This window comes from Lampetra fluviatilis, chromosome 33 (assembly GCF_964198595.1).
Source record: "Lampetra fluviatilis chromosome 33, kcLamFluv1.1, whole genome shotgun sequence".
Classification (NCBI taxonomy): domain Eukaryota; kingdom Metazoa; phylum Chordata; class Hyperoartia; order Petromyzontiformes; family Petromyzontidae; genus Lampetra; species Lampetra fluviatilis.
The window spans coordinates 5,674,960-5,701,502 of record NC_136307.1 but is presented as its reverse complement, the minus strand read 5'-3'; the positions used below and the strand labels follow the sequence as shown (position 1 = coordinate 5,701,502).

Genomic DNA, 26,543 nt, shown 5'->3' with positions numbered 1-26,543 from the left:
TAGTCTAGTGGGTGGGCTGGTGAGTGACTAGCTGTATGCGTCGGTGAGTGACTGGCTGGGTGAGTAGCCCAGTAGGTGTGCTGGTGAGTGACTAGCTGTATGCGTCGGTGAGTAACTGGCTGGGTGAGTGGCCCAGTGGGTGGGCTGGTGAGTGACTAGCTGTAGTCATCGATGAGTGACTGGCTGGGTGAGTGGTCTAGTGGGTGGGCTGGTGAGTGACTAGCTGTAGTCATCGGTGAGTGACTGGCTGGGTGAGTGGCTCAGTGGATGGGCTGGTGAGTGGCTAGCTGTAATCATCGGTGAGTGGCTGGCTGGGTGAAAAGTTGAGTGGGTGGGCTAGCGAGTGACTAGCTGTATGCCTCGGTGAGTGACTGGCTGGGTGAGTAGCCCAGTGGGTGGGCTGGTGAGTGACTAGCTGTATGCGTCGGTGAGTGACTGGCTGGGTGAGTGGCCCAGTGGGTGGGCTGGTGAGTGACTAGCTGTAGTCATCGGTGAGTGGCTGGCTGGGTGAGTAGTTGAGTGGGTGGGCTGGCGAGTGGTTGGCCGCGTGAGGTGGCTGCCTGAGTGAGTGAGTGGGTGTGTAAATCCCCAGGCAGCAGCAGCAGTCCGCCTCCTTCGGCACGTGGGACAGGAGGAGCGCGCGCACTCGGGAGCCATCCGCCGAGTCCAGGTGCAGCTCTCATCGTGGGTTCTGGGACCCCCCTTCTGGAGCATTCCGGAGCGCTCCAAGGGACCCGGGAGTGATTGGGAGCGTCGAGAAGTGTTCCAGAAGATAACGCGAGCGATCAAAAGTGTTCCAAAACCACGACCGAAGCTTTTCGAAGGTTTCGGCGGTGACACTGCATCTTCAAGAGGCGCTTCAGAAGATACAGCGGCGTTGAAGGACGTTTGCATGATCAAGGAGCGTTCCGGGCGATTCAGGAATAAAGCGTAAAAAGTGTTCATGAGTGTTTTAGAAGATCCACGAGCGTTCAAGAGTGTTTCAAGAGACACACCGTCCTCGGAGAGCCTTCGACTGGATTAAACAAAAAATAAGCGAATGGGGAGATATTGAAACGTCTTCCAGAGAGCACAGAAGCATTGCGGGGCATTCCAGAGCGTTCGGGAGTGATAAAGGAGGTTGATCAAGAGGTCTTTCGGAGTCCTCTCAGAGAGTTCAAGAGGAGCCCTGGCCAGAGAAAGGAAGAAGGCAGAAGACCCGAACTCTCCCATTTTTGCCTGCAGGTTTTAACTTGCTCCCCACGTGCTCCGTGAGGCCTCTGCTCCCCGCGTGCTCCGTCAACCCGGCTGCTCTCCGCGTGCTCCTTGAAGCCTCTGCTCCCCACGTGCTCCGTCAACCCCCGGGCCCACAGACCTCGACCCCTTTGCGTGGCTTCGCGTGGATTAAATTCAACCGCATTCGACAGGGATCGTGGGTGCGGTGGCATCGTCGGTTTTGATTTTTAAAATGAACTCCGTCTTCGACTTGAAAACGATGGAGGTTTGACATCGCCCCTGGCTACTCAACAAAAACAGACGAACCCACGAGGAGAGGAGAGGAGCGAGCGAGAGAGAGAGGCTGATGCTGTGAGAGGAGGGATTGGAGCCAGGCATGGCTCACAGACTTTACGCTCTGCGAGTCGTACTGCTTACGATGCTACACGGAGCCGTGGCGCAGGTATGAGCAACCCTCCCTCCCTTATCACCATGGTTACTGCACACCTACAATGCACCTGGCCACATCACCTGGACATCTCTTTCGGGTTATCTCAAACGATCACCATCTTTGCTTGCTGCGAATGAACCACAATACCTTGCTGAGCTCGTCAAGAGGCATAAGCCATCACGCGAACTCCGGTCGACCTTGGAGTGGTTTTTGGATAGACACTGAACAAAGACGCCCACTGCATGGTGCGCTTTTAGATGCGCTTCTGTGGCCGTCTGGAACGCTCTTCCTTTCGATATTAAGAATCCACTGGAGTTATGCACTTTTAAATCTAGATTGACAAAGTTACTTCTTTAGAACTGCTTTGTGTGTTTAGTTTGTTGTCCTTCCCCCGCACAATTGGCTACGGAAGGTGCGAAAAAAGTTCAAAATACAGGCGTGCATCTTACCGGGTCATATCAACTTGATATCCGACCGAGTTTTTACTCACCTGGCCAGGCAAACACAATTATATATATTTGAATAAAAAGTGAGATCTGTTGTCATTCGCACTGCCTTTGGCGTGGGACTGCGGGATGTGACCGGGAGTTGTCATTGCTTAGTGACACCCACCACTCGTTTGCGTGGTGGGTTTTCTGTGGGTTCTTCAGTACCCCCCCCCCCACGCGAATCTAAACACTCATTATAGTCGAATTGTAAGGATAGGTTTTACCATTTTGGGCAATAAAAACTGAAAACTTTTGCAAGGAATCATGTCTGCATTAACCGCACGTACTTGTGGTGAACATGCAAACAAAAACATTCTCATATAATATGATGCATTGTCTTTGAAACTGATTGGTCCACACCAGAGACAGCTTTCTCTAGAGCCTAGTCTCAAACTGTGTTAGACCAGAGGACGCCAAAAGTCGAATCAGAGCATGCATTTTTTTGTTTGCATGTTCACCACAAGTATATGTGTTTAATGCAGACAGGATCCCTTGCAAAAGGTTTCAGTTTGGTGTTTTAACATCTTAACCAGAGCTGTTTTATTTCCAGAAAGAGTAAAACCTATTCTTATACTTTGATACTGGCATGGGAGGAGGTCCCATGATGTAGCTGCTCGCCCCGAGCTCTCAATGTCCTGATCGTGGCATTGTCTTTGTGCTGTTCGCCTTTTGGCGTCCTCTGGTCTAACACTGTTCGAGACGAGGCTCAAAAGAAAGCTGTCTCTGGTGTGGACCAATCAGTTTCAAAGACAATGCATATACTATCAGAGCATGTTTTTTTTGCATGTTCACCACAAGTATTTGTGGTTAATGCAGACATGATTCCTTGCAAAAGGTTTCATTTTGGTGGTTTAACATCTTAACACAGCTCTTTTGTTGCCAGAAAGGGCAATGTTGATACCTGCAAGGGAGGTCCCGTGATAATAGAATTGGCCAAGCATCTTCAATGTAGTAGGACCATCTCGAAAAAAAGAGTCTTGAGGCTCATTAAGGCTATGCCGCATATATTATGGATATTGACATTTTTCTTTATGGTTTACCTACGCACGGTGCGAAAGAAGTTCAACATACGTACATACCTGTCCATGCATTGACGCAGCTCGGCCAATAGAGGTCGTCATTGCAGCCAAGAGAGAATTACCGCACTCCAAGCCGCGTGCGCCGACGACGACATCGTTCAATCCTCTACCCACCAGGACAGAATATTCCGTGTGAGAGCGCATGCCACAAAACCGTGCGTTCAAACAGCAGCGCGCTAACGTGTGCAAGAAGGACGCAGCCATTTGTGCAAATACCTTCAACGGCAACAACAACAACAAAAAGCCCAGCAACAGTTCCTGAAGAACTGCATTGTTGGTGGCCACCTCGTCTTGGATCACGATGAAAATAAACGCGGGCAAATGTGACCGATCGACAGCAGCATTGATGCTGCAGTGATTGACAATAATTAGGAGGAGATCGGCCCATCGTTGCCAATTACTGCATCATTATCACTGCTGCTGCTAAATGTAAACGAATTTTTAAATTTTATTTTACCAGGTAAGGCCCACTGATCAATGTAGCTATATTTCAGAAGCGAGCTGGCTATCACAAATGATAGCTCAACGGAGTGGGCTTATCACGTGGAAAATGTTTAGCAGCCAAATACTCTAAACGCGTGTCGATTCCAAATGTGGAGGGGAAAAAATTCGGAGGACCCGGAGAAAAATCCACGCGACCACGGGGAGAGACGTGCAGGCTCCAAATATACAGGCATCGTCAGGGTCGGGATCGAACCCACGACCTCCTGTATACCAGGCGAGGGAGATAACATCTCCTAGCCACCACGGGGCCCCATCATCAACATTTATTTTGATGCTGATTGAAGACAAGTGGCCCAACAATGCACTTCTTCAGCAAATGTTGGTTGTCGTTGTTGTTTTTCTCTCTCAATAATGCACGAAAGGCCGTGCGCTTCTTAGGCGTGTGCGCGTCTCGTTTGAGGTCACGTCGTTGCGAATACTGTAGTCATGTAACGGACGCGTCCACTCGTCAATTAATATCGATCATTAAGACCGTGCGAGAATCGAAGTTGTTATTTAGCGAACACGTAAATCACAAGCCAACTTTTTACATTTGAAAACAAATGGAGTAGACTGAGCTGTGCAAACGAGCCAGACACAGACAACGATAAATAATGAACAATCAAACAACGGGATGCTTCATGTAGGGGTACGTTCCTCGTGTCATCACGACTTTAGAATAACATTCTGTTCGTCTTGGATAATTTTTGCGAGACCCATCACGCCGCCTGCAATCAGAGCTGCAAAGCGTTCACGCTGAAATTCATTATTTGGTCGTTGCGTGACAAAAAACAATCTTCACTCGGCGACAAGTCCACCCCGACCATGTTACGCCGAGGAAGTTGGCTGAGGCCATCGCCTCAAACTCAATTGTGCTTTCATGCCAAGCGAATGCATTTAAAGTTTGAACTCCCCATCATCTCAGAAGGTCCTGGCCATCGTGCAGGCCTTGGAGAGACCCATAGCATTACTAATGCGTCACTGCAATCATCATCATCATCATCGTCTATTGTCTATTCACTGCCGGATGAAGGCCAACCCACGCCTTCAACATCACCGACCTGTGGTACCACAATCCACGCGGCTCCTGCACGTGAAGTGACCTCTGACTCCATCTCGTCGGTGGTCGTGCGTTACCTCCCCTGGCTGCCACTCCTTCACCAGTCGCGTGCATTGGCCATCGTCAACTGTGGCCACGTGTCGTGCCCGAGCCCACTTGCTTTCCCCTAATTAGTCAATATGCTGACATTCATTTGCTTTCTGAGCCAAGTGTTTGTTAGTCTCACTCCCAGCATGCACCTTTCCGTGCTTTCTTGGGTCACTTATTAGCCCCCTCTGCCATCTTTCTTGGTCATTGTCCATGTTTGTGCGTCGTTCATCAGCTGCCAATATTCATGTCAGCTGGGCCGTTGGTGGCTGTGCACGTGGCCGGTAATCCAGTGCTGTGGAGGCAGTGAGGGTTGGTGGATCACCGCACAGATGTCACGAAACTCCCTTGCCGTGAGCGTCGAGGAGGAGCCGTAGCCTGGCTCGCCAGGATAAGGCGGTTCAGCTAATTGTAGACGAGTCTCCAATCCGTTTCCATCTGCATGGGGATCGAGTGTTGTCCCTTCGCACGCATGGGTTTTTTTTTCTCTTCCAGATGCTCCGGTTTCCTTCCACATGTGCAAATAACTTCTAAATTGGCTGAGAAAGGTTTAATATTTAAAAAAAACCTGATCCAGGACTATTCTAAAAATATATAATTGAACTCAGGGTGGCTTTCCTGGATAAATAAGTAATTATAATATGCAGCGATTAAAAATGTTGCACCTCTTACACAACTTGGTATGCTGCTCTTAATTTTGAGAAATGTGAATTACTACAATGCAGCAATCGAGTACAACAATCGTGTAGTCATTACCATAATCAATCAATGTTGTATAACCACAAGGGAAAATGCCCATTTAGTTCCATCACTCAGCATAAAATATTTACGTGATGTTGTTGATGTGTGTGGTCTTGTATTTTGTCCGTGTGTGCTTGTATCAGCAGTCGTTTGACACAGAGGAAGTGCCAAGAGGAGGCAGCAATGAAGGTAAGGAACAGTTGGCTGTGCATGCGGTGTGTTTGATTCATAAGTAAACGCTCATTAATTGGCCAATAACACCTGCATATATAGAGAACCGCAGAACTTGGCCAGTTCTTGGCGTCGGTTCATCTCACGGCTTGTCTGTGGTTCATCCTCGTGACTCTGAGTCGTTCCCTCTCTTCCAGCTGAAATGCTCATTATTAATAGGTGCTCGCGAACAGCACTTAACCCAACAATCCGCGTAGGTTACTTTCTTTAGCTTGTACACACGGGATTGTGCGCGTCTAATCGGAATCGGTGGTGTCGTATTTATCGTACTTCGCTTTGAATCTAGCAACCCGAGTTCGATTCCCGTGCACGGCCAATATCGGTGGTGAATACCTGAACCGGTCCTGGGCCACCCCAAGGTCGACTCAGCCTTAAACGAGAACCCATTTATAGACATCAGAATGAGGCAGTCGGTGTGGTGCTGGGCACCAACTCCTTCGTATGCCGTGCCAACCTTCATCGGTACTCACTAACAGCACTTGCCCCTCCAGTCCGTCGAGGCTATAGGGGGGACCTTTGTTTGTGTTGTCTATGTGTGGGAGGCGGTGTGAGTATGAGTGGGAGGGTGTGGATGCTGTAATTTATATTGTTGCATATTTTCAATTCCTCAAGGCACGCTTGTGATTAGAAAATACTTCTTTTAAAGGACAAAAAAAATCACACGAGTCACACTCAAGCTGAGGGTTATGGTTGGGTGAGAGTTGGGCTCAGATTAAGTTCGGGTTGTGATTGTGGCTAGGATTTGGTTACAGTTGGGTTAGGGTTGAGTTGGGGTTGGGTTGTGGCTAGGGTTTGGTTAGAGTTGGGTTAGGGTTGTGGTTAGAGTTTGGTTAGAGTTGGGTTAGGGTTGAGTTAGGGTTGCGGTCGTGGATAGGGTTTGGATAGAGTTGGGCTAAGGTTGAGTTAGGGTTGCGGTTGTAGTTAGAGTTAAGTTAGGGTTGGGTTGGGGTTGGGTTGGGGTTGGAGTTGGGACGACAGTTGGGTTAGAGTTGGCCTCGGGATGAAGACGATCACGAGCACCACCATGATCAGCACAACAACGTGGTGCGGTGACAACGATGATGACGACGACGTCGATTGTCCACGCTCGTGTGCGCGTGCCCCCCCCCCCCCCTCCGCGTGCCCCCCCCCCCCCTCCGCGTGCCCCCCCCCCCTCCACGCAGCGGTGCCGTTCCGCGCAGTGTGGGAGCGCAGCTTCTGCCGCGCCATGGAGGTGCTGGTGCCCGTGTCGGCCGAGCGGCCGCGGGACGTGGAGCATCTCTTCAAGCCGCCCTGCGTGCGCCTCCTGCGCTGCGCCGGCTGTTGCGGGGACGAGCGGCTCCAGTGCTTGCCCACGCGCACGCACAACACCACCATGCAGGTGCGTGCCCACGCACACACAACACCACCACCACGCAGTGCCCACACCAACACAACACCACCATGCAGGTGCGTGCCCACGCACACACAACACCACCATGCAGGTGCTTGCCCACGCACACAACACCACCACCACGCAGTGCCCACACCAACACAACACCACCACCACGCAGTGCCCACGTGCACAACACTACCATGCAGGTGCTTGCCCACACCAACACAACACCACCATGCAGGTGCGTGCCCACACCAACACAACACCACCATGCAGGTGCGTGCCCACACCAACACAACACCACCATGCAGGTGCGTGCCCACACCAACACAACACCACCATGCAGGTGCGTGCCCACGCACACAACACCACCACGCAGTGCCCACGTGCACAACACCACCACGCAGGTGCGTGCCCACACCAACACAACACCACCATGCAGGTGCTTGCCCACACCAACACAACACCACCATGCAGGTGCGTGCCCACACCAACACAACACCACCATGCAGGTGCGTGCCCACGCACACAACACCACCACCACGCAGTGCCCACGTGCACAACACCACCACGCAGGTGCGTGCCCACACCAACACAACACCACCATGCAGGTGCGTGCCCACACCAACACAACACCACCATGCAGGTGCGTGCCCACGCACACAACACCACCACGCAGTGCCCACGTGCACAACACCACCACGCAGTGCCCACGTGCACAACACCACCACGCAGTGCCCACGTGCGCTGCAAGACTGTTGAGGCAAGTGCTGTCAACGAGCGCTAATAATTATCTATGATTTAATTGATTTATTTTCATTTATTATTATTTTATTTCTATTATTCTTTTTATTTTTTACCTACTTGACTTTACCGAAAAAACCTAAGAGTATGAATCCTTGCACTCACGAAAGCTTCAAATCTAGAATTATCTATGAAGGTCAGCATGGAATACGACGGTGTGGGAGGCAGGCACCCCGCCCAGCCGCCTTTGTCTTTCTAGTGGCGACGTAAAGGTATTCGATTAAGACTGAGTCGACCTAGGGGATTCCCAGGACCAGGGTTCACTGCACAGCGCGCTAACCACTACAATATCAATACACACAAGGGTACACACACGGATACACGCAATACCGCTATACTACGGCTGTAATATCCATGCTATAGTAGACCCATGCTGTCATTCCTAGTGGTGATATTGTTGAAGATGCTTTTCTTATTCCTGGTGCTGCTAGTGTTGGTGATGCTGATGATACTGGTGGTGCTGATGTTGCTCGCTGGTTGTGGCTGCTGATGCTGATGGTGCAGATGATGATGACGGTGGTGTTCTCTGATGTTTAGATTCTAAAGGTGAAGCCGCTGCATGGGCAGTATTTGGAAGAGATGACGTTTGTGCAGCACAGTGCGTGTGAGTGCAGGTGAGTACACACACACACACGGATACACACACAGGTATACAACAGGTGCCATTCGCCACTAAGTGGTGGTGAAGTCACCGTAGCGCTTGTGCCAGGCCACATGTAATTTGAGGCCACGCGAAGTGTGGAAGGCTCATTGGCAGGAAGGTCATGGGACAGACTCCGGTATAATGGGTTGACTGAACAATGTGACTGGCAGATTCACCATCTGTGCTACCCGCTGTGCCAACTTGCTGCGTTTAGCTGCCCGGCACTCCGCCCGTTGTTGTGAGCGTCGTTCCTTCGCCCTCTGTTGTTGTTGGAGGGCGACTGCCTCCAATTGAAAGGTAGCATCCTCTTACGAGCCTTCTCCGCAGAGGCCGATCGTGACACCGCACGTTTCAAGGCACGATGCCTTAACCCTAATCCAACCCTAGATGACGTTTTGCAAGCGTAGAGAGGGGAAGTGCATAACTGCGGCCGTTAAGATCCGGAGCGACGTATGGAGTGATAGGCCAGGTGGCTTCCACACGGTGTAACGCAGCCGATGAAAAGAAAACGTCGCTCGACCGATACGGAGTGAGACCTCGGCTGCCAAACTCTAGTTACCGTTCCTTCCCTGATCCACCAAAAGGACTGCTTCGTTGGAGTCAAGACCCGGCCACCTGAACACAAAGCGAATGAAGAGAAAACAAGAGGGGAAATTAGGGAGGGAGCGGGGTGGGCTCAGGGTGTGTTCCATGGTGTGTGGACAGGGGAGGAGGAGGAGGATGTGGCAGAAGTTGTGTTCGCGGTTATTGCAATGATGTCAGACAAATCGGAGGCAGGTCGCCAAATTCACAGTGCAGGGCACTTTGCACGGCGTCGCCGATTCACCCCCCCCCCCCACCTCATTGAAGTAATGTCAATTAACATTGGTATAATAATAAGAACAATTATTTATACAGAAAAGCCTCACATTGAGTCCCAAGAATATGTCTATGCTGGTTCCTGCACTGGCATGTTTGGCCACTGTCTACTATTTTTAAGGGGTTTTTGTTTTTGTTTGCGAGTGGAAGAAAACTGGAGTATTTGGAGAAAACCCATGCATGTAAGGGAACACAACTAACAAAAAATGTGCCACAGTGAGTGTTTTGAATCGATTGGTCACCAATACATAATTCAATTTGCAAAACGGTCAGACATTTCAAACGATCGCTTAACTACCTCACCGCCATCATTTATTATTCATGCCACGACCTGCCACGCAGTGCATCTCGGAGCAAGAGGGGGCATTTGAGAAACTCACTCAGTGAGCAAGTGGTTGGACACGAAACACTGCTCATGTCCAGTGCAGAGGAGACAACACAAACACACACAACACGATGCTCATATGCAGTGCAGAAGAAACAGCACACAAACACACACAACACGCGGTGTTCATATGCAGTGCAGAAGAGACAACACACACACACACCACACGAGAACAGGCAACACTGAAAAGCCAAACTGTGCTTTGACAAACCACGTCCGTGACACTGCCGGCATAACGACCTCTACATCCTGTGACCCCCCCCCCTCCGCCCCCCACAGACAAGTAACGAGCAGAGGAAAATCAGAGAGGTGAGCACTGGGGTCGGGGAAACAAACACAAGCACCACTCGTTGCAATGTTTGTCGTCGTCGTCGCTGTTTTAATTAGAAAGAGTACACCGTGATGTACCGGGCCCCGCCATGAGAACGTGGAATTTCCATGACTCGCCTCAGGGCCGACGGTTGCGATGAGACGAGCACCGCCACGTGTTCGCTCGGGGGTGGGGGGGGGGGTACACACACTTTGATTTCGCGATACAAAAAAAAAGTAGTTTTTTCAATTCACAGCAGCTTTGGCAGCTAAATAAAACTTCAAATTAGAAGGAATTTGCTTTGCCTGTCTGTGAGCGAGTCTCTGTTTCGCGGAACTTAGTTCAGTAATGTCTTCTTGGCGTACAGAGTCGAGTCCGAGCTCATCCTGACTAGAATGAATCAAGGACCTAAATTCCATCTCTGAGAATAAAAAAAAACTATATCAGATTGACCCGTCAAGCGAAGAACATTACTCTCTGCCGCAACATAGTTGGGAAAGTGCTGCCCCCCCCCCTCGCCCCCCCCCCCCCTCTGGTGTAGGTAAGAGGTGACTTGCAGAGATTTTTGAAGTAGTTCTGCAATACCCGCTTCCGTTCTCTTACACCGGTCGCACAGCTCAGCGACAGTTCCAAACGGACTCTTTGGGACGAAACCGGCCAAAGTGGACGTGAATCGCGGCGTTCAATTCTTTTCCTCCGTGCAGAGCGCGGGAGCCTGAATCAAGGAAAGAGCGACGAGAGAGGAGGAAGGAACGGCAGCGGAAGGAGGGAGCCAAACCGTGAGTCCGCCCGCAGGGGGTCAACGTCACCGCATCCACCTTCACACTCTCGGGGCAGAAGTTGCAAACGCTCGAGAGAACATTTCCAACGCAGAGCCACGACTTTTTTTTCGTCCCGGCATTGTTCATACTGTGGCTTTTGAATGTGTAAATGTTTGGTTAGGTAGGTAGTGATAGGGTACGGAGGTGGTTAGGTAGCTATGGAGTTGGAGAGGTAGTGGGTAGGTGGGTAGCAAGTTACTTGGTAGGTATAGGTGCATAGGTAGGTGGGTAGATAGGTAGGTAGGTAAGTAGGTGGGTGGATGGGTAGGTAAGTAGATAGTTATATTGATAGGTAGGTGGAATGTTAGGTATGTCGTTTGAAAGGTAGGATAATAGGTAGATTTGTGAGTCAGTAGGTGGGCAGTTGAGTAGGTGGATGGGTAGATAGGCAGGTAGGCATTTTGGTTTAAAGCAGATGAGAATGTCTAGATTTGAAGCTTTCGTGAATGCAGGAATGCATACTCTTTGGTTCTTTCAGTAAAGTCATGTAGATAGGAAAATAAATAATAGTGATCTATTAAAGTCACGTAGATAGGAAAATAAATAATAGTGATCTATTATTTATTTTCCTATCTACGTGACTTTACCGAAAGAACCAAAAGTACAGATGAGAATGGTCAACAAGACAACATTTCTATACTGCAAGACATGCACACGTATATCTGTAACGTCATTAGACCCAGCAATAACGGCTTATAAAGTACGAAAACCCTCCTACAGGTTGCCAAATATAAATATAGATGTTATTTCTACGATTAAAAAGGCAATGAGAAACATTTATTTGGTAGACACGCTTGGCAATGCACTACTGTGAACATTTGTTTTACATTTAAACTGAGTCAACGGAGCAAACACGTGGGAATATTTTGTTGACTTTTTCGATTTTTTTCTGCTCCAGCTGTTGTCGTGCGATTTGCCACGCTCATGTGCGGTGTGTGTGGTGTGGGGGGGGGGGCCCAGCTAACAGCGGTTGAACGAACCGCCTGGCAGCGAACTGGGCCCCCCCGGAATGAGACCCTCGGCATTCTCCACCCAACCCAAGTGTCAATGCGCAGCTGCCTGCTACCAACGGAAGTGCGACTCGCGGTTGCTAGGATACAGGTGCCACTGTTGTCAAAGCAACACGTCGCACAATGACATGTGTTGCGTAAGAATTGAGGCCCCCCCCACCGCCCCCACCCCCTATGATTTAAAATGAGATGGAGCGGTGTGGCACTGCGGTTTGGCACGCCGCGATACGAACCTGGCGATCTGGGATTGATTCCCGGCCACCATGGCTAACGTGAGCGATATCCGAACAACCGTTCTTGGGCCAACCCCTCTTTCGCCAACTTGCAATGACCATACTTCCCCACGCTGGTCATTGCAGGTTAGTGAACCGGTTCCTGGGCGCGTATCCTTCACCAGGCCGCACTGACTAGTGTTCGGGAAGTATGGTTAAACAGCCCCCATGGCTGATACGGTATTTGGAAGGCGTTCATCCTAGTACAGTATGTTCTCCCGTAACGCGTGTTTTCACAGCGCGAATTGGACATAACCCCATGAATGTATTCGGGAACACAGGTTTTTATAACGCCGATGCGAATCGGATATGACGCGATTAAGTGAACAGATCTGCGTCACGCAGTTGCCCGGCTGCCTCGGTGTAGTGTCACACAAGGCATTGGGATACTGCTGGATGCTTCTCGATGCTACTACCCACGCGCCTCAGTCTTTGTTCAGCCTGCGTACGCATCTCACGTGTTATCGCGGACTGTGCTTTACCCTGTTTTATATAAGATTTATTATTTCATTTATTACAACGCGATTTTTCCATAGCGTGGTGCTCTTCCGGAATGCAAATGCCGCGTTGTAGAAGAACAGACTGTATTCGATTGACTAATAACTGTAGAGTTATCAATGCTTTCATTTACAGAGGGTGCTGAAGTCCACTGGGTCAGTTACATAAGACGTGAGAACTCTGACTATTATTCGCAGTGGAAATCAGAGTGGCCATAAAATTAGGAAGCAATTTTAACTCCGGGAATTTGTTTGCATCTGGTGCCAGGATCTAAAACGGGCTGCCAACTTGGCGCGCCCGACACGAGCTGCGTGATCCGCTCGGCGCAAACCTCGGACCCGCTCGTCTGGGCTCTTTAGTGGAAATTCTCGCCGACGTTTCCCTCTGTCCTCGATGTCCAAGAACAATAAATCCATCGCTCGCGAGGTCCCATTGCCACTGAGCAGGGGCGCTAAGCCCGTAAGCAGATGAACGGCCGCGATGTCAGCGCTTTAGCCGACGCGTCACGTCGGAAAAAGTAACGGGCGCGGGGTTGCTCAGAAGCCGGAACAGCCCACGGAAGAAAAAATAAAATCCATGCGTTACGCGCGGTTATCTCACGCCAAAAGGGGTTCCATCAGCAAACGGGTCACGTTACGTTTCAGGTCGCGCAGGAACAACGTCGCGTGGAGCATGAAGCGTGACGCCGCACGTTGACGTCGCGCGTAACGACGTCGTCGGGAGGGGAGAGGCAGCGGGGGGGGGGGGGCGCTGACTTTTAGCGCTGGTTTTTGGGAATCTTTTGGGGCTTTGGGTAACCCTCTGATTGTTTTGGCTGCCTTTCTCTAGAGTTATTCCCAAACATCAATAGTTGTTTGGGAATAACTCTCCAGCTTGGTTCATATTAGATCATCGTTACCCCTCGCACTCCACCCGTTACAGCGTCACAAGAGGGTTAAGAAGGAATGCATTCACGGCGAACACGCCACAAGCACTGTGGATCTGAAAGGGCTCCGCGATCCACCAGAAAAGCTATGACCCGACCATCAAATTACCCCGGCGGATGTACCCGCAGTAAAATACTCCAGGGAAAGGGGGGGGGGGAGCAGTGTTCTTCATTGCCCCCCTGACGTGCGGCCCCCGACAATACACAAATAGTGAGACCCCCCCCCCCCACCATCATCATCATCGTGCTGCTGTCAAACCCAACAATGGTTTCAAATGGAAGAACGCTGCTCTGGACAAAAGCAGTGCGAGCGCCATCTGTTGGTGAGAAGCTTATCTCTTTTTTTTTTACGTATGGATTCTTCGTCGTGGATTTGTTTTGTTTGACGTATAAGCCGTAACGAAGATCGTCGCCTGCCGATGTTGCCGTTCGTTCTGATTTGTCCTGAGATGCACGGCAAAATGTGTGTTTGATCACCCACCCACGCATTGGTCACCGGTGCATAAATGCTCACCAAAAAAAGTGGGTTCAGATTGCAGAGGTGTTGTTCAGTGCAGCGGTAACAGCAGCGTGCACGTTTTCTTATCTTAGATAGATTTGTTCAGCGCCTTATTCCAAGACGCAATGTAGGTGGCAAGAGAATAGGCGGAAGAGGTTATGGAGGGGTGGGCGTAGTGATAACGGTAGTGATGGGCTTAGTGGTAGTGATAGGGGTTGGGTTAGTGATGGGGGGTAGTGATGGGCGTAGTGGTAGTGATAGGGGTTGGGTTAGTGATGGGGGGTAGTGATGGGCGTAGTGGTAGTGATAGGGGTTGGGTTAGTGATGGGGGGTAGTGGTGGGCGTAGTGGTAGTGATAGGGGTTGGGTTAGTGATGGGGGTAGTGATAGGGGTTGGGGTAGTGGTAGGAGTAGTGATAGGGGTGATAGGGGTAGTGATGGGCGTAGTGGTAGGGGTAATGGTAGGCAGTGCCGGATTATCCTCGTAGCAAAAGTAGCATCTACTACGGGCCCCGCACTATCAAGGGCCCCGCGCTAAATGTTTTCAAGCTATCAATTCCGGTTAAGTGATTCTGCACTTGCTCTATTACTATAGTACTATACCGCCTTAAACTTTTATGAACGACTGGGTGTTTAGGGTTAGCGATTTGTCGTATTATCTGGCTGTATAGCAAATGAAAAAACACAATTACTTTACTATGCAAGCTACAAATTTGTCTTCTCGGTTCTTTCTTTTAATAAAAAGAAAACATAATAAAATAATTATTTTATAATGTTTTCTTTTTAGAAGAAAACATAATAAAATAATTATTTTATAATGTAGTATTTTTATTATTTTATTATTTCCCTTCTACGTGACTTTACTGAAAAAACCAAGAAGATGAATCCCTGCAGTCACGAATGCTTTAAATCGACATTTACAAATTTGTGTTTCAATATTTATGTGTTTATTTATTTATTTAGGGCCCCTTTATAACATGTGCTACGGGCCCCGCACTACCTTAATCCGGCACTGGTGGTAGGCGTAGTGGTAGTGATAGGGGTAGTGATAGGGGTAGTGATAGGCGTAGTGATGGGGGTAGTGATAGGGGTTGGGTTAGTGATAGGGGTTGGGGTAGTGATTGGGGTTGGGGTAGTGGTAGGTCTGGTCGGAGCTGGATGGGCTCGGGGAGAAGAGATGAGGGTTGTTTTAAGGGAGGAACGTGAGCAGGTTAGCGAAGGCGATTTTGCGCTGAAGCGCAAAGTCCGGTTTATGAAGTGGCTGAAACCAGTTTATCAGCCGATCTTACGGCAAAGAAAATTTACTAGTTGACTACCAAGCACGTTTTTTGGCCTGTATCCGGCATTCCTCCCACAGTGGCCCAAAGCGTGTTGTCCCTTAAAGGGCAACATCCGTTCTTGCACTGCGCTATCCTGTTGTTGTTGTTCCCAAAAGTCAACAGCGCAACGAGAACGGCAACCGCTGGGTGGTATGACCCCACAGGAAAAAAACCGTACACCATACGACCCGCAGCGTGTCGTATGGCAGTCCTGCACACGTACGCGTACGGCCGTTTGTCGATCCACTGCTGGATGAGTTCTTCCGCACGCCAGTGAGCGTTATTCACCGGTTGGCGAAGGCGGGGAGCGTAGGCGTTGGAGGATAGTATAGTACAACAACGGATGTTGCCGTGTTGACCTCTGCTGCTCAGCATCACACCGCAGTCAGCGTGGTAAAAATAAAAACTTGCAATCTGGTTGTTCCTTCTGCCAAATGTTTGCAGAAACCACCTTTCCGCCAACGTGACGACTCGGCGCTTATATCCCCAACGACGATGCAGATGTACAATGAGATCACAGTAGAAAGAAGAGCGCCTCATGTCGGCCAGCTTGAGACCACTTCGTACACTCTGTTCTCTCCTCTAACGCGGTAGTTGCGTTCCTGAACACCGCGCTATGAGCAAAAAAAAAAACGCGTTATGAAAAAAAATGGTAAAGCACAGTCCTCGTGAGATGTGTACACAGGCTGAACAAAGACTGAGGCGCGTGGGTAGAACACCTCGAAGCATCCAGCAGCATCCCGCCTTGTGTGACGCTACGCCGAGGCAGCCGTACAACCGCTTATTCCTACTTTCGCGACGCAGTTCTGTTCACGCAATCGTCGTTATATCCAATTCGCATCCGCGTTATATATATAAAGTGTTCCTTAATACATTCATCGCTTTATGAAAACTCTACTCTTTATCGGACAACTGACTGTATTTGGATGACCAGCGGCTTTGCCGGGTAATGCAGGCGTGGAAACTGCGAGGTTGTGGCCAGGAGACACCGTGGCTGGATGTCACCACCCCCCCACCACCGCCACCACCCACCCCTCGCGTGTGTCCTGGGGTTTCTCCAGATCCTTCAGCTTTCTCTCACATTAACCCAGAGGCCCGTTCGTGGAATTGGCCAAATATCGAATTTCAGGACCCTCATATATATATAAAAGCCTTGAGACTCAGTGAGGCTTTTAAGGGGTAAATATAATTCAGTCATTCGACTGTTTCATCAAGTTCTAAGTTCACTTTTTTTCATGTTTAACCAGGTGAGAACTCAAGAGACCAGGATTCGTCTCATTTGCAAGAGCGACCTGGGGTCTGCTAGTTGGGGCAGATGATTGCTACGTATAATCCCAATTGAGTAATTTGCGGGGTAATTTTGACCCTGACGCCTACACACAGTGGCCTACACTTTGCCAATGACGTCAGGAAAATTTGAACATTCACGATGTACAAACCCAAGGTGTCTTGGCACGACGTGTCTCTCTCTCTCTCTATTCCCGGGAGCGGTGGCACAGTAGTTAGCGCACTGCACTATGAACCCCGCGACCTGAGTGAGAGCCAGTCCCGGACCTCCCATAGGTCAACACAGTCTGAAATGAATACTGCACAGTACCTGTTTGCAGTGCTGGGTAAGCATCAGAACTAGCTACACCACCTTCTCGTATGCCGCGCCGGCCTTAAAGGGTGCTCGCAAACAAGCACTTGCCCCAACAGCCTATGTATGCTATACACGGGATCTTTGTCTCTGTATAAGTAAAGGTGCATCCCTGCAATTTCTCGCGCACGCCAATACTGGCGGAAGGGCGTCCACTAGAGAGCCCCTTTTGATATTTTAGCCGATGTTTCCATGAATGGCCAAAACGTCTTGGGAGAAGTGGCGAGCCACACACACGTTGCCTCACCGCACGCGACCTGCCGATCATCTAAAAAAAAAACTTTTTTAAATTGTATTTTAGTAGGTAAGGCCAACTGAGCAGCTCCTTTTAAGAAGCGACCTGATAAAAAGTGATGGATCATCGTGTTGACATTTATAGCAGCCACTTACTCTAAACCCGGATGAACATCTACACAACCACGTGGGAGAGAGACAAGCACACTCCAAATATATAGCAGGCGTCAGAGTTGGGATCGAAACCGCGATCTCCCCTGTATACCAGGCGAGGTAGTTAACGTCTGTCCATCAGCAAACTGTGGTGAGCCCATCCGTACTGCTGGGTGACGTCACGCACCTGGGGGGGGGGGGTCAGACATTTGTGTGTGACGAGGGGAGGGGGGTTTGAGAAATGTGACGTCACGTAAAAATGCGCAACTTTAAATTAACATAGACAACACGTTCTACTTAATTAAGTAGACTTTTTAATAAATGTTTATCCTACAACATCAGAGTGCAGCGCCACATTAAATACGCACTACAATGACAATAGTTTAAAGCGATTTGAAGCATGTTTTATTTTAAAAATTGAAATATGGTTTTTGGGGGGGGGGGGGGCAGAGCTTTGTGACGTCACATTTGAGGGGGGGGGGTCTGACTTTTTGTTGACGCCGTGTGACAAGGGGGGGGGGGGGTCAAAAATCGTCCAAAATCGCGTGACGTCATTTATGGACGGCCCCTTAGGAAGCGTGTCCATTGTTCCAGCTGCCGTAGCGCAAAAATCAAAATCAAACCATGCGACATCTGCATTGCAAGTCAACTATGCCAAACCACCCAGTTTCACGAGAGCACGCCCCAGTGTGTGTGTGTATATACACACACGTAACATTTTTAGGCGAAACCTGTCAAATAGCAACGCTGGATATAATCACACAAGGTGATCTATTTATAGATAGCCCACGACCAAATGATGTGACGCGAGTTCAGAGGTGCGAAGCGTCAAACACGGCACGTCACGTGCGGTGGCATTCACAGATGCTCGCCATCAGCAACTTGCACGTCAATTTTTTTTTATTTAAAGCTTTCGTGACTGCAGGGATTCATATGCTTGGTTCTTTCGGTAAAGTCACGTAGAAGGGAAGCAATTAAATAAAAAAAGATAAATGTATATTATTTTATTATTTATACAAATATTTTTATATTATTTTATCATTTATATAAATATTTTTCTATTATTTTATTATTTCCCTTCTACGTGACTTTACCGAAAGAACCAAGAATATTTGCACGTCAATGTCTGTTCAGGCGAAACGGGGGCCGGGGGGGGGTCTTTGTCTTTGCGGTGGCGAGGTGGGGAGCGCAATGCCACAAACAATCGATGGACGAACATCTGAACCGGTCGCCTTATGAGTGCGGTGTGTTAACATCAGCGCTGGAAAGACAAAGGCGGCCGGGCGTGGTGCTGGCACGCACACAGCCCACCGCCGCGGACCTTCGTAAGGTGCCCATTTCGCTTCACAGCACTCGTCCCGACCACTGTTTCAGGCTAAACCGGTGGAATCTTTGTCTCTGCGTTTCTAGAAGCAGCAGCAGTAGCAGCAGTAGCAGCAGGACGTGCCCCCCGTGCGTCGGGCGCAGGCGCAGCCTCTTCTCGCAGGACCCGCGCACGTGCGCGTGCACGTGCCTGCTGCCCGCGGCGCGCTGCCTGCAACGCGGCCGGCTCCTCAACACGAGCAGCTGCAGGCGAGTTGGCGGAGAGGGCTTCTCCTGCTACCCCCCTCCTCCTCCCTCCTCCTTCCCACCTCCTCCTCCCTCCTCCTTCTCACCTCCTTCCCCTGCCCCCCCCCTCCTCCTCCTCCCCATCCCCCCCTCCTCCCTCCTCCTTTCCCCCCTTCTCCTCCCTCCTCCTCCCTCCTCCTTCCCACCTCCTTCCCCTGCCCCCCCCCTCCTCCTCCTCCCCATCCCCCCTCCTCCCTCCTCCTACCCCCTCCTCCTTCTTTCCCCCTCCTCCTCCCCATCCCCCCTCCTCCTACCTTCTCCTCCTCCCTCTCCCCTCCTCCCCCCTCCCCCTCCCTTCCCCCTCCTCCTTTCCCCCTCCTCCTCTCCTCCTTCCCACCTCCTCCTCCCCCTGCCCCCTCCTCCCTATCCCCCCTCCTCCCTCCTCCTCCTCTTCCTCCTCCCCCACCTCCTCTCCCCCATCCTCTCCCCTCCAGCCCCCACCCAGCCCCCCCCCCCCGCCAACCCCCCTCTCCCACGCCAGGCTCTCTGGGATCCTCACCTCCGCCACCCACGCACACCACAAATTCAAAGTGTACCCCAAAAAATAAAACTTGCAAGTGGCCCCTGGGTGACTCGGAGGAGGCTCAGAGACGATGGAGCCAGCATAACTGCTGAGGATCGCGCAGTTGATAGACACCCTGTGGTGTAAGCGTGGTTGATTTTGACCCCTGCTGCGAGGATATTACAATTGGGCTGTCAGTTGAATTTTATTTTCCTCCCCTCCCGCCTTCCTCGTAGCTCGGTTGCCCGGGCCTCCTTTAGTCCCATGTGTTCCCGGGTGCAGTTGCACAGCCTGCATCCTCTAGAGCAGCATTTACTGCAGACTCAGAAAGGGCATCTCGCACCCCCAGGTTAAACACATTCCTGCGGAGGGAGCTGGTAGGAACGTTGGGTTGCTCGGTCAATGGCCAGGGTCAACGGCAGCGTGGTGTATTCCGCGAATATGGCCGACTGTGAGGGCGGGCACAAGCCGGCATGAGTAGGTTAAACGTTGATTTTATAAGGGCACCACAGGGTGACCAGCCCCTCCCCACCCAGCCCCACCCCTCCCACCTCCCACCCAGCCCCACCCTCCCCACTCAGCCCCTCCCCACCCTCCCCTCCCCACCCAGCCCCTCCCCACCCAGCCCCTCCCCACCCTCCCCTCTCCACCCAGCCCCACCCCTCCCATTTTTGAATTCACGACGGACGGACGGACACAATAATCCCCTGTGGACTGGTGTAACCAGGAGGTTCCTACCAGTAGAACCACTGCTCTATATCAACAGCACTGCAGGCACCTGCGAATAGACTGGGTTCTCAGTTGAATGGAGTGAGTTGTAAATTTTACAAATTTCTTTTTTTTTCCATGGGATGGACTTTACCGTCTTATGGGGGCATAATTAAACAGGCGTGCACCTCGTGTGAAGAAGGATGCCTACTATTGCAGTGACTTCAGAGGTAGAAGTTCTACTGTGCTGTCATCTTCTGAGAACATTATCTGACACATGCCGATGACACACTGGTCACTGCAGGGTTCCGAATAGAATTGGCTTCTGAATGATGCGAAGAGGCCAATTGAACCTTATAATGGTACCCCGGCTCTCGCACAATGTCCGTGATGCAGTCACTTTTAGTCTGTTGATGGTCGGCGATGCGGCAATCGTCTCATCTCGACGAGCTGTACACGATGCACTATTCAAAGTTGAATTTTTCGATAACGGATTTTTTTATGCTGTTTGGCGTTTCGACATCGCAGAGTAGCACTGATTTCGGATTGATTGGTACCCCAGTCGCGAAGTGAAGTACACCCCTGGAAAAAAATTGTGTCCCAAAAATAAAATATTTAATTGCCTCGCTCATTTTGTATTATTTGGTACCCCGGGGTACCGCCATCAGGATCAATTAGAAAACCCCCTTCAGCTTGGCCACGCCCACCTTGTTGGTGATTGGACAAGGCTAGTGTGGTGGGCGTGACCACAATGGAAGTGGTTCTTAACCTTTACAGCAGCCTTGCACCTCTTTGGTTTTTCAATCGTTAAAACGTGTATAATGTTAATAGATGCATAGGTTTGATGAAACAAAGTAGTTGTAACTTACGTGCAACCCCAGGAGTTTGCGTGCACCCCAGGTTAAGAACCACTGACGTACAACAAATAGGATGATAAAAAACTAAACTTTTATTTCACCAGTTAAAGTCCACCGAACCGCGGGCTTTGTTCAGCGCAGCGAAGTGGCTTATCATGTGGGTATTTGGAGCAGTCAAATAATCTAAACGCATGTTTTTTTTTACGTGAGGAGGAAACCGCAGATAGCACATGCATACTCAACATTTACAGTCGTCAGGGTAGAGGTTGAACCAAAGTCATCTAGCATCCCAGGCAAAGGCAATAACATCATATCACGGGGGCAACTGCATCGTTCTTCGCGGTTGTGCTGTTTTGCCCTGAAGTGTCCAACCCGTAAAGGAATCGGTGCTATAGCAGGGGCTGTAAACAATACTCTTTACTCCAGCTCTCGGTCAACGCACCGGTGGATGAAGGCCTCCATATGCTGTTGGCCATGGGGGTTCTTTGACCATATTTCACCGCGCAGGTCAATGCAGGTTGGTGGAGAGGGACTCGGGGGCAAGGGCCGGTGCTGATATCACTTGCCACTGATGTTAGCCGTGGTGGCTAACATCAGCGGGTTTATAGTGCAGCGCGCCAACCGCTGTGCCACCACTCCTCCCAAGTACATAATGGAATGCAATGCAAATTCAGTATCTAGAGCGGAGCTTTGCCATTTACGGGGGTGCAATTTCAAATATTTGGGAATTAGTTTTTAATTTGCAGCTTTTTCGGGACAGAATGTTATAACAAAAACACAGACAAATTTAAAATATGGTTATGTCAAATGAATACATTGTATCGTGTAAATTTTTTACAGCTGCAAATGCGTACTAACGTGTCATTTCCTGGGTGTGTTTGTGTGCACGTGCGTGTGTGTGTGCTTCGTGATGAATCACAGGTGCGAGAGGCCCAGATGATCATTCCCTCCATCTGCGCCTCACTCTCTCTCTCTCCACCACATTTTATAAATATATTTAAGCTGCCAGAGAGAGCAGGAGAGAGTGGAAGAGTGCCCCAGAAGGCATATTTATTGCAAGGGCAAAAATAACTTTGATATGATCAGACTGGATCATCAGGCACCTCCTGAGCCCTGAGAAGAGTTGTGAAATCTCACTACTCTGCAATTGAAGATATTGAGCTTCTGGGGCAAAGGGACAAGAGGGCCTGGATGGTACACGGGACCTCTATGACCCATGGGACCTGGATGAGAATTGGGGTATGGATGAGCATTGGGGGCTAAAAATGACCCATGGAGCCTGAGAATGTTCGCCTGAATAACAATCAAGGCATGAGAGCCACGGGGCCTGAATGAAAATTGAATCCGGAGAATGGGGGCCCCGATGCGGCCTGATTAACAATGGCATCTGAACAATGAGGCTTGGATGAAAATTGGAGCTTGTAATAAGCCATGAAGACCCCCCCCCCACCCGCCCCTGATAAACATTGGCATCTGGATGAACAATGGCGCCTGGATCAAAATTGTCATCTGGACGAACAATGGGGTTTGGATGACAATCGGCATCTGGATGAACAATGGGGTTTGGATGACAATCGGCATCTGGATGAACAATGAAGAACTGGATAAACGAAGTCCAGAGAGAACAGCATGTGAGATGCGGTGTGGAGCACCCGGCCCATGCCATCCATTGAGTGAAAAATCACAATATAGACTTCGAGACTTTCAGAGGGGTCTGAGGGTCTGCACAAGCATGTATGTGGCTGAACATTGATTATGGGACTTTGCGAACGATGGACGAATGGAAGGCTGCGGTTTTTTTTATATCTGGCATGCGTCCTGTCCTTCTCGACTGGAACACGGAGTTCCGGGAGGGCTTTGTAACAGCTGGGTGTGGGGTCACGGAAGGACACCGGGACTCGTGTTGTCCTCTCCAATTATCCCACTTATGCCTGTTACGATTCCTTTACCCCTCACACCACATCGGCATCCCACTTCCCTCCATGATAAAAAATATATATATATACATTCAGGAGCTTACGATGTGCAGCTTTATTTAAAATTTACGTCACCAAAATAATTATTTTCAACCTTAAAAAAAAGAAATGATGATTGTTATTCCACAGACTTATTCCACTCCCACACATCTCCCAGCATGTCCACCCACACACTTCCTACACAGCAGCATTGTAAATAATCACGAATAAAGAAAAACGTGTCTCCTGAAACGTGAACCCTTGCGTCTTGTTAAATGGTGCCTATGTGGGTTAATCACCGTGACTGCCATCATCATCATCAACACCGTTAGTTATCAACCTCCTCCATTGTCATCTTCATCACCACCATCATCACCACAAAACACATTCATCATCATTGTAGTCACCCACTACCGCCATCATGACAATCATCATCAGCATGATCATCACCACCAGCGTCATTGAACGTTATCATAAGCAGCAGTAACAGTAGCAGCAGAACCATCAGCCTTTCTGTACTTTCAATAACTGAGTATTGTTATCATTTTCATCATCATATCCAAATTTAATACGAGATTAATGTTCCAATCACCGTTTTCAATATTGCTCCCTGCCACGCACTCTCCTACCTCCCTCTCTCATTTCACTCCTGTGTTCTCCACTCATGATCTTACCTCCCCCGCTCTCATATCGCCCATCTCTTTTGTCAAAGCCCCCAAGTTGACCTTTGCTCAGTGGGAGGTCGCTCATTCTCCTTTGCTGGCCCCACGGTCTGGCATCCCCTTCACCAGCCATCTGTGATGTCGACTTCCCTGCCCTTGTTCAATTCCAGGCTCAAAGTCTTTTCTTCTGGCCATGTCTGCCTATATCAGAGGCCGGCGACCAAAATAAGAGCCATTTTTTTCGAAATAGGTAAAATAAAATTCTAAATGTCAAGAGCCGCAATGCCACGTGGTGAATACGAAATGGTGGTCCTTAATAGACAACGTCACGAAGCAGTCTTTAAAGAGCCGGAGTCACAGGTTGACAACCCCTGGCCTCTATAAAAAAAAAACCTCCCAGTTTATCCGCAGCGTCTTGAGACGTGGTCGCATTTAGACGCCATACATCTCGATGTGCAGCCCCTTTCTCAATCAACTGCTGGATGAGGATCTTCCTGCGCCATGCCGGTCGTGGGGCTTTGTTTGACCATACTCCACCACGCTGATCAGTGCGAGTTAATAAAGGTGGACTTCTCCACAAATCTGGATGTCGCCTGATGATGCTAGTTGCAATTACTGGGGAAACGCCGTAGTCATATTGTAAATGTTGTGGCTTGGCTCTCGAACACACCGGTGTGATGTACTCGTAACAAATTGGCATGCTCTGTTAACGTGACAACCCTTACTAATTGGCTGTTGGGTGGTGGCGGGTTTAACGATACATTTACATATTTACGCAATCTAACCCAAAAAAACCTCCATTATGAATCATATTGGTCGCGATAAGCCTTACTCTGTGTTAAAGGTGGGGATCATAGGCGTGGCCGCCTACAAGTATAGCACAGTAATATCCCGGTTTACGTCGGTGATGCGTTCCTGAAAGGTGCGACGAATCTCTACACGACGTACATCAAAGAAACGTACAGGGTAGTTGATGGAAGCGTGGGTTGAGGCGACGCAAATCAAGTCGTGGTATTCATAGAGTGACGACGTATTTGCAATAACTGTAGAATTGGCTTTTCTGTAACTGCCCTCTGCTTCCCACCACGTAGCCGCTCAGCTGCCTACAGCGCCTGCTTGTGCACGGCTTGGTCGCCCGTGTAAGCACTTTCCAGCAGAGGTGTGGACTCGAGTCATGTGACTTGGACTCGAGTCAGACTCGAGTCATGAATTTGATGACTTGCGACTCGACTTGGACTTGCATAACAATGACTTTGTCCCACCTATGAGATGTGGACTCGAGTCATGTGACTTGGACTCGAGTCAGACTCGAGTCATGAATTTGATGACTTGCGACTCGACTTGGACTTGCATAACAATGACTTTGTCCCACCTCTGCTTTCCAGGCTTAACTTTTGAGATCCGAAGAGATCGGGCGCACACCGAGTGATTTGGTCATCGACGAAGAAATGTATGAACCGAGTTACCAAGCAAATAAATGTATATATATATAAACATTTCCATGCAGCATAAACTAAATTTAGCCAAAACAAATCGACGCACAGGTAGTCCTCGTTTAACGCGGTAGATGGGTCCCTGAAAAGTGCCCAATTAAGCAAAAATAATTTCCCCATAAATAACATAAAGATGCATTTTGGCGAGATACGATGCAGGCACACACATGCACGCAGACACAAGCGAGGTGTTGGGAAAATCAACCGAGGGTACGCCGCCGCGTCACTGTATCATTCCGCGTTTCTGTATCATTCCGCTCAGCCACGCAGCTTAAAAAAGTAGTTCATCATCGACCGCTCAGAAACCGCGTTATAACGGTGCGCGTTCCACGTTGTGCGAAAAGTGTTCCCGAATGGAAGAACTGCGTTATAACGAAAACGCGTTGTGTGAACATCACGTGTTTAAGCGATCACTTATCGTATACGATGCATGCGTTGTACAGGATAACTTCATTACATGCGCAGCGCTATTGAGGACCATTATTGTGGATTCTATTATCCGCGATTTTACTCTTCATCCGTGGGGTAAAAAAAAAGTGCAGATAATATCCAGTTATCGGAATCTTTATTTATCCTGGAGAAATCCCATGAGCTATGAAGCTTTTTCTTCACAGATTTCCAGTAGGGGTGGGTCAGAATAGGGTGGTGTTCCGCAAAGACTTATGGAAAAAGTCTAGGATATTCACGGATAATAGAAAGAATAGAACCCGCAGATGAGACTTCTCTGCAGTATGTTAATGATATGTATTTTTAGATCAATACAGTAAATCTTTTGAAATTCTTTAACAAATGAAGTTAAGTGTAATATAACTTTATTTATATATTGAATAGACCAATTCTTCAACAAGGTCTTATGCTTAAAATACATTACCAATTAAAATAGCTGAACTTGAAATATTTATTTATTAATATTTCATTATACATGTTACGCGTGGTTATTACGTCTGAAATTGAAAATTCCTTTGTCTCTTTGTGAAAACACAGCCTTTGGTCGCAGCAATAAGCCACTGTCCGTAGCCACTCCAACAACCTCTGTCAGCCCTTACCTCCCCCCATTCCTCCCGTGGGGCGGGGCTTACTCCTCGTGCGCATGCGCACATACGCGAGAGACAAGAGACCCCCCCTGCACCATCCCCCACACCCCCCGCGGCCCCTCCCCTATCACTCATGCTAAATATGGACCCCGCTGCTACGGATCCCACGTGACTGTGCTAGCGGGCG

The 26,543-nt window shown here is 49.5% G+C and overlaps 1 protein-coding gene across 1 annotated transcript; it reads left to right on the top strand.

The window, feature by feature from the left end:
* The first annotated feature begins 638 nt into the window (after nt 1-638).
* Nucleotides 639-19,951, top strand: LOC144943880 (vascular endothelial growth factor A-like). Its single transcript, XM_078871717.1, has 8 exons — nt 639-1,657; nt 5,730-5,772; nt 6,978-7,174; nt 8,510-8,586; nt 10,138-10,167; nt 10,873-10,947; nt 18,948-19,109; nt 19,930-19,951. Exons 1-8 carry the CDS (start codon nt 1,592-1,594, stop codon nt 19,949-19,951), a joined length of 672 nt encoding a protein of 223 aa, XP_078727843.1. The 5' UTR covers nt 639-1,591.
* Nucleotides 19,952-26,543: the final 6,592 nt, after the last annotated feature.

What these genes read in the sequence shown, in the direction of transcription:
- LOC144943880 (XM_078871717.1), top strand. Translation starts at nt 1,592, where the DNA reads ATGGCTCACAGACTTTACGCTCTGCGAGTCGTACTGCTTACGATGCTA. An exon ending in TACACGGAGCCGTGGCGCAG is followed by an intron (nt 1,658 to 5,729) that starts GTATGAGCAACC and finishes TTGTATCAGCAG; the next exon opens with TCGTTTGACACAGAGGAAGT. An exon ending in AGCAGAGGAAAATCAGAGAG is followed by an intron (nt 10,168 to 10,872) that starts GTGAGCACTGGG and finishes TCCTCCGTGCAG; the next exon opens with AGCGCGGGAGCCTGAATCAA.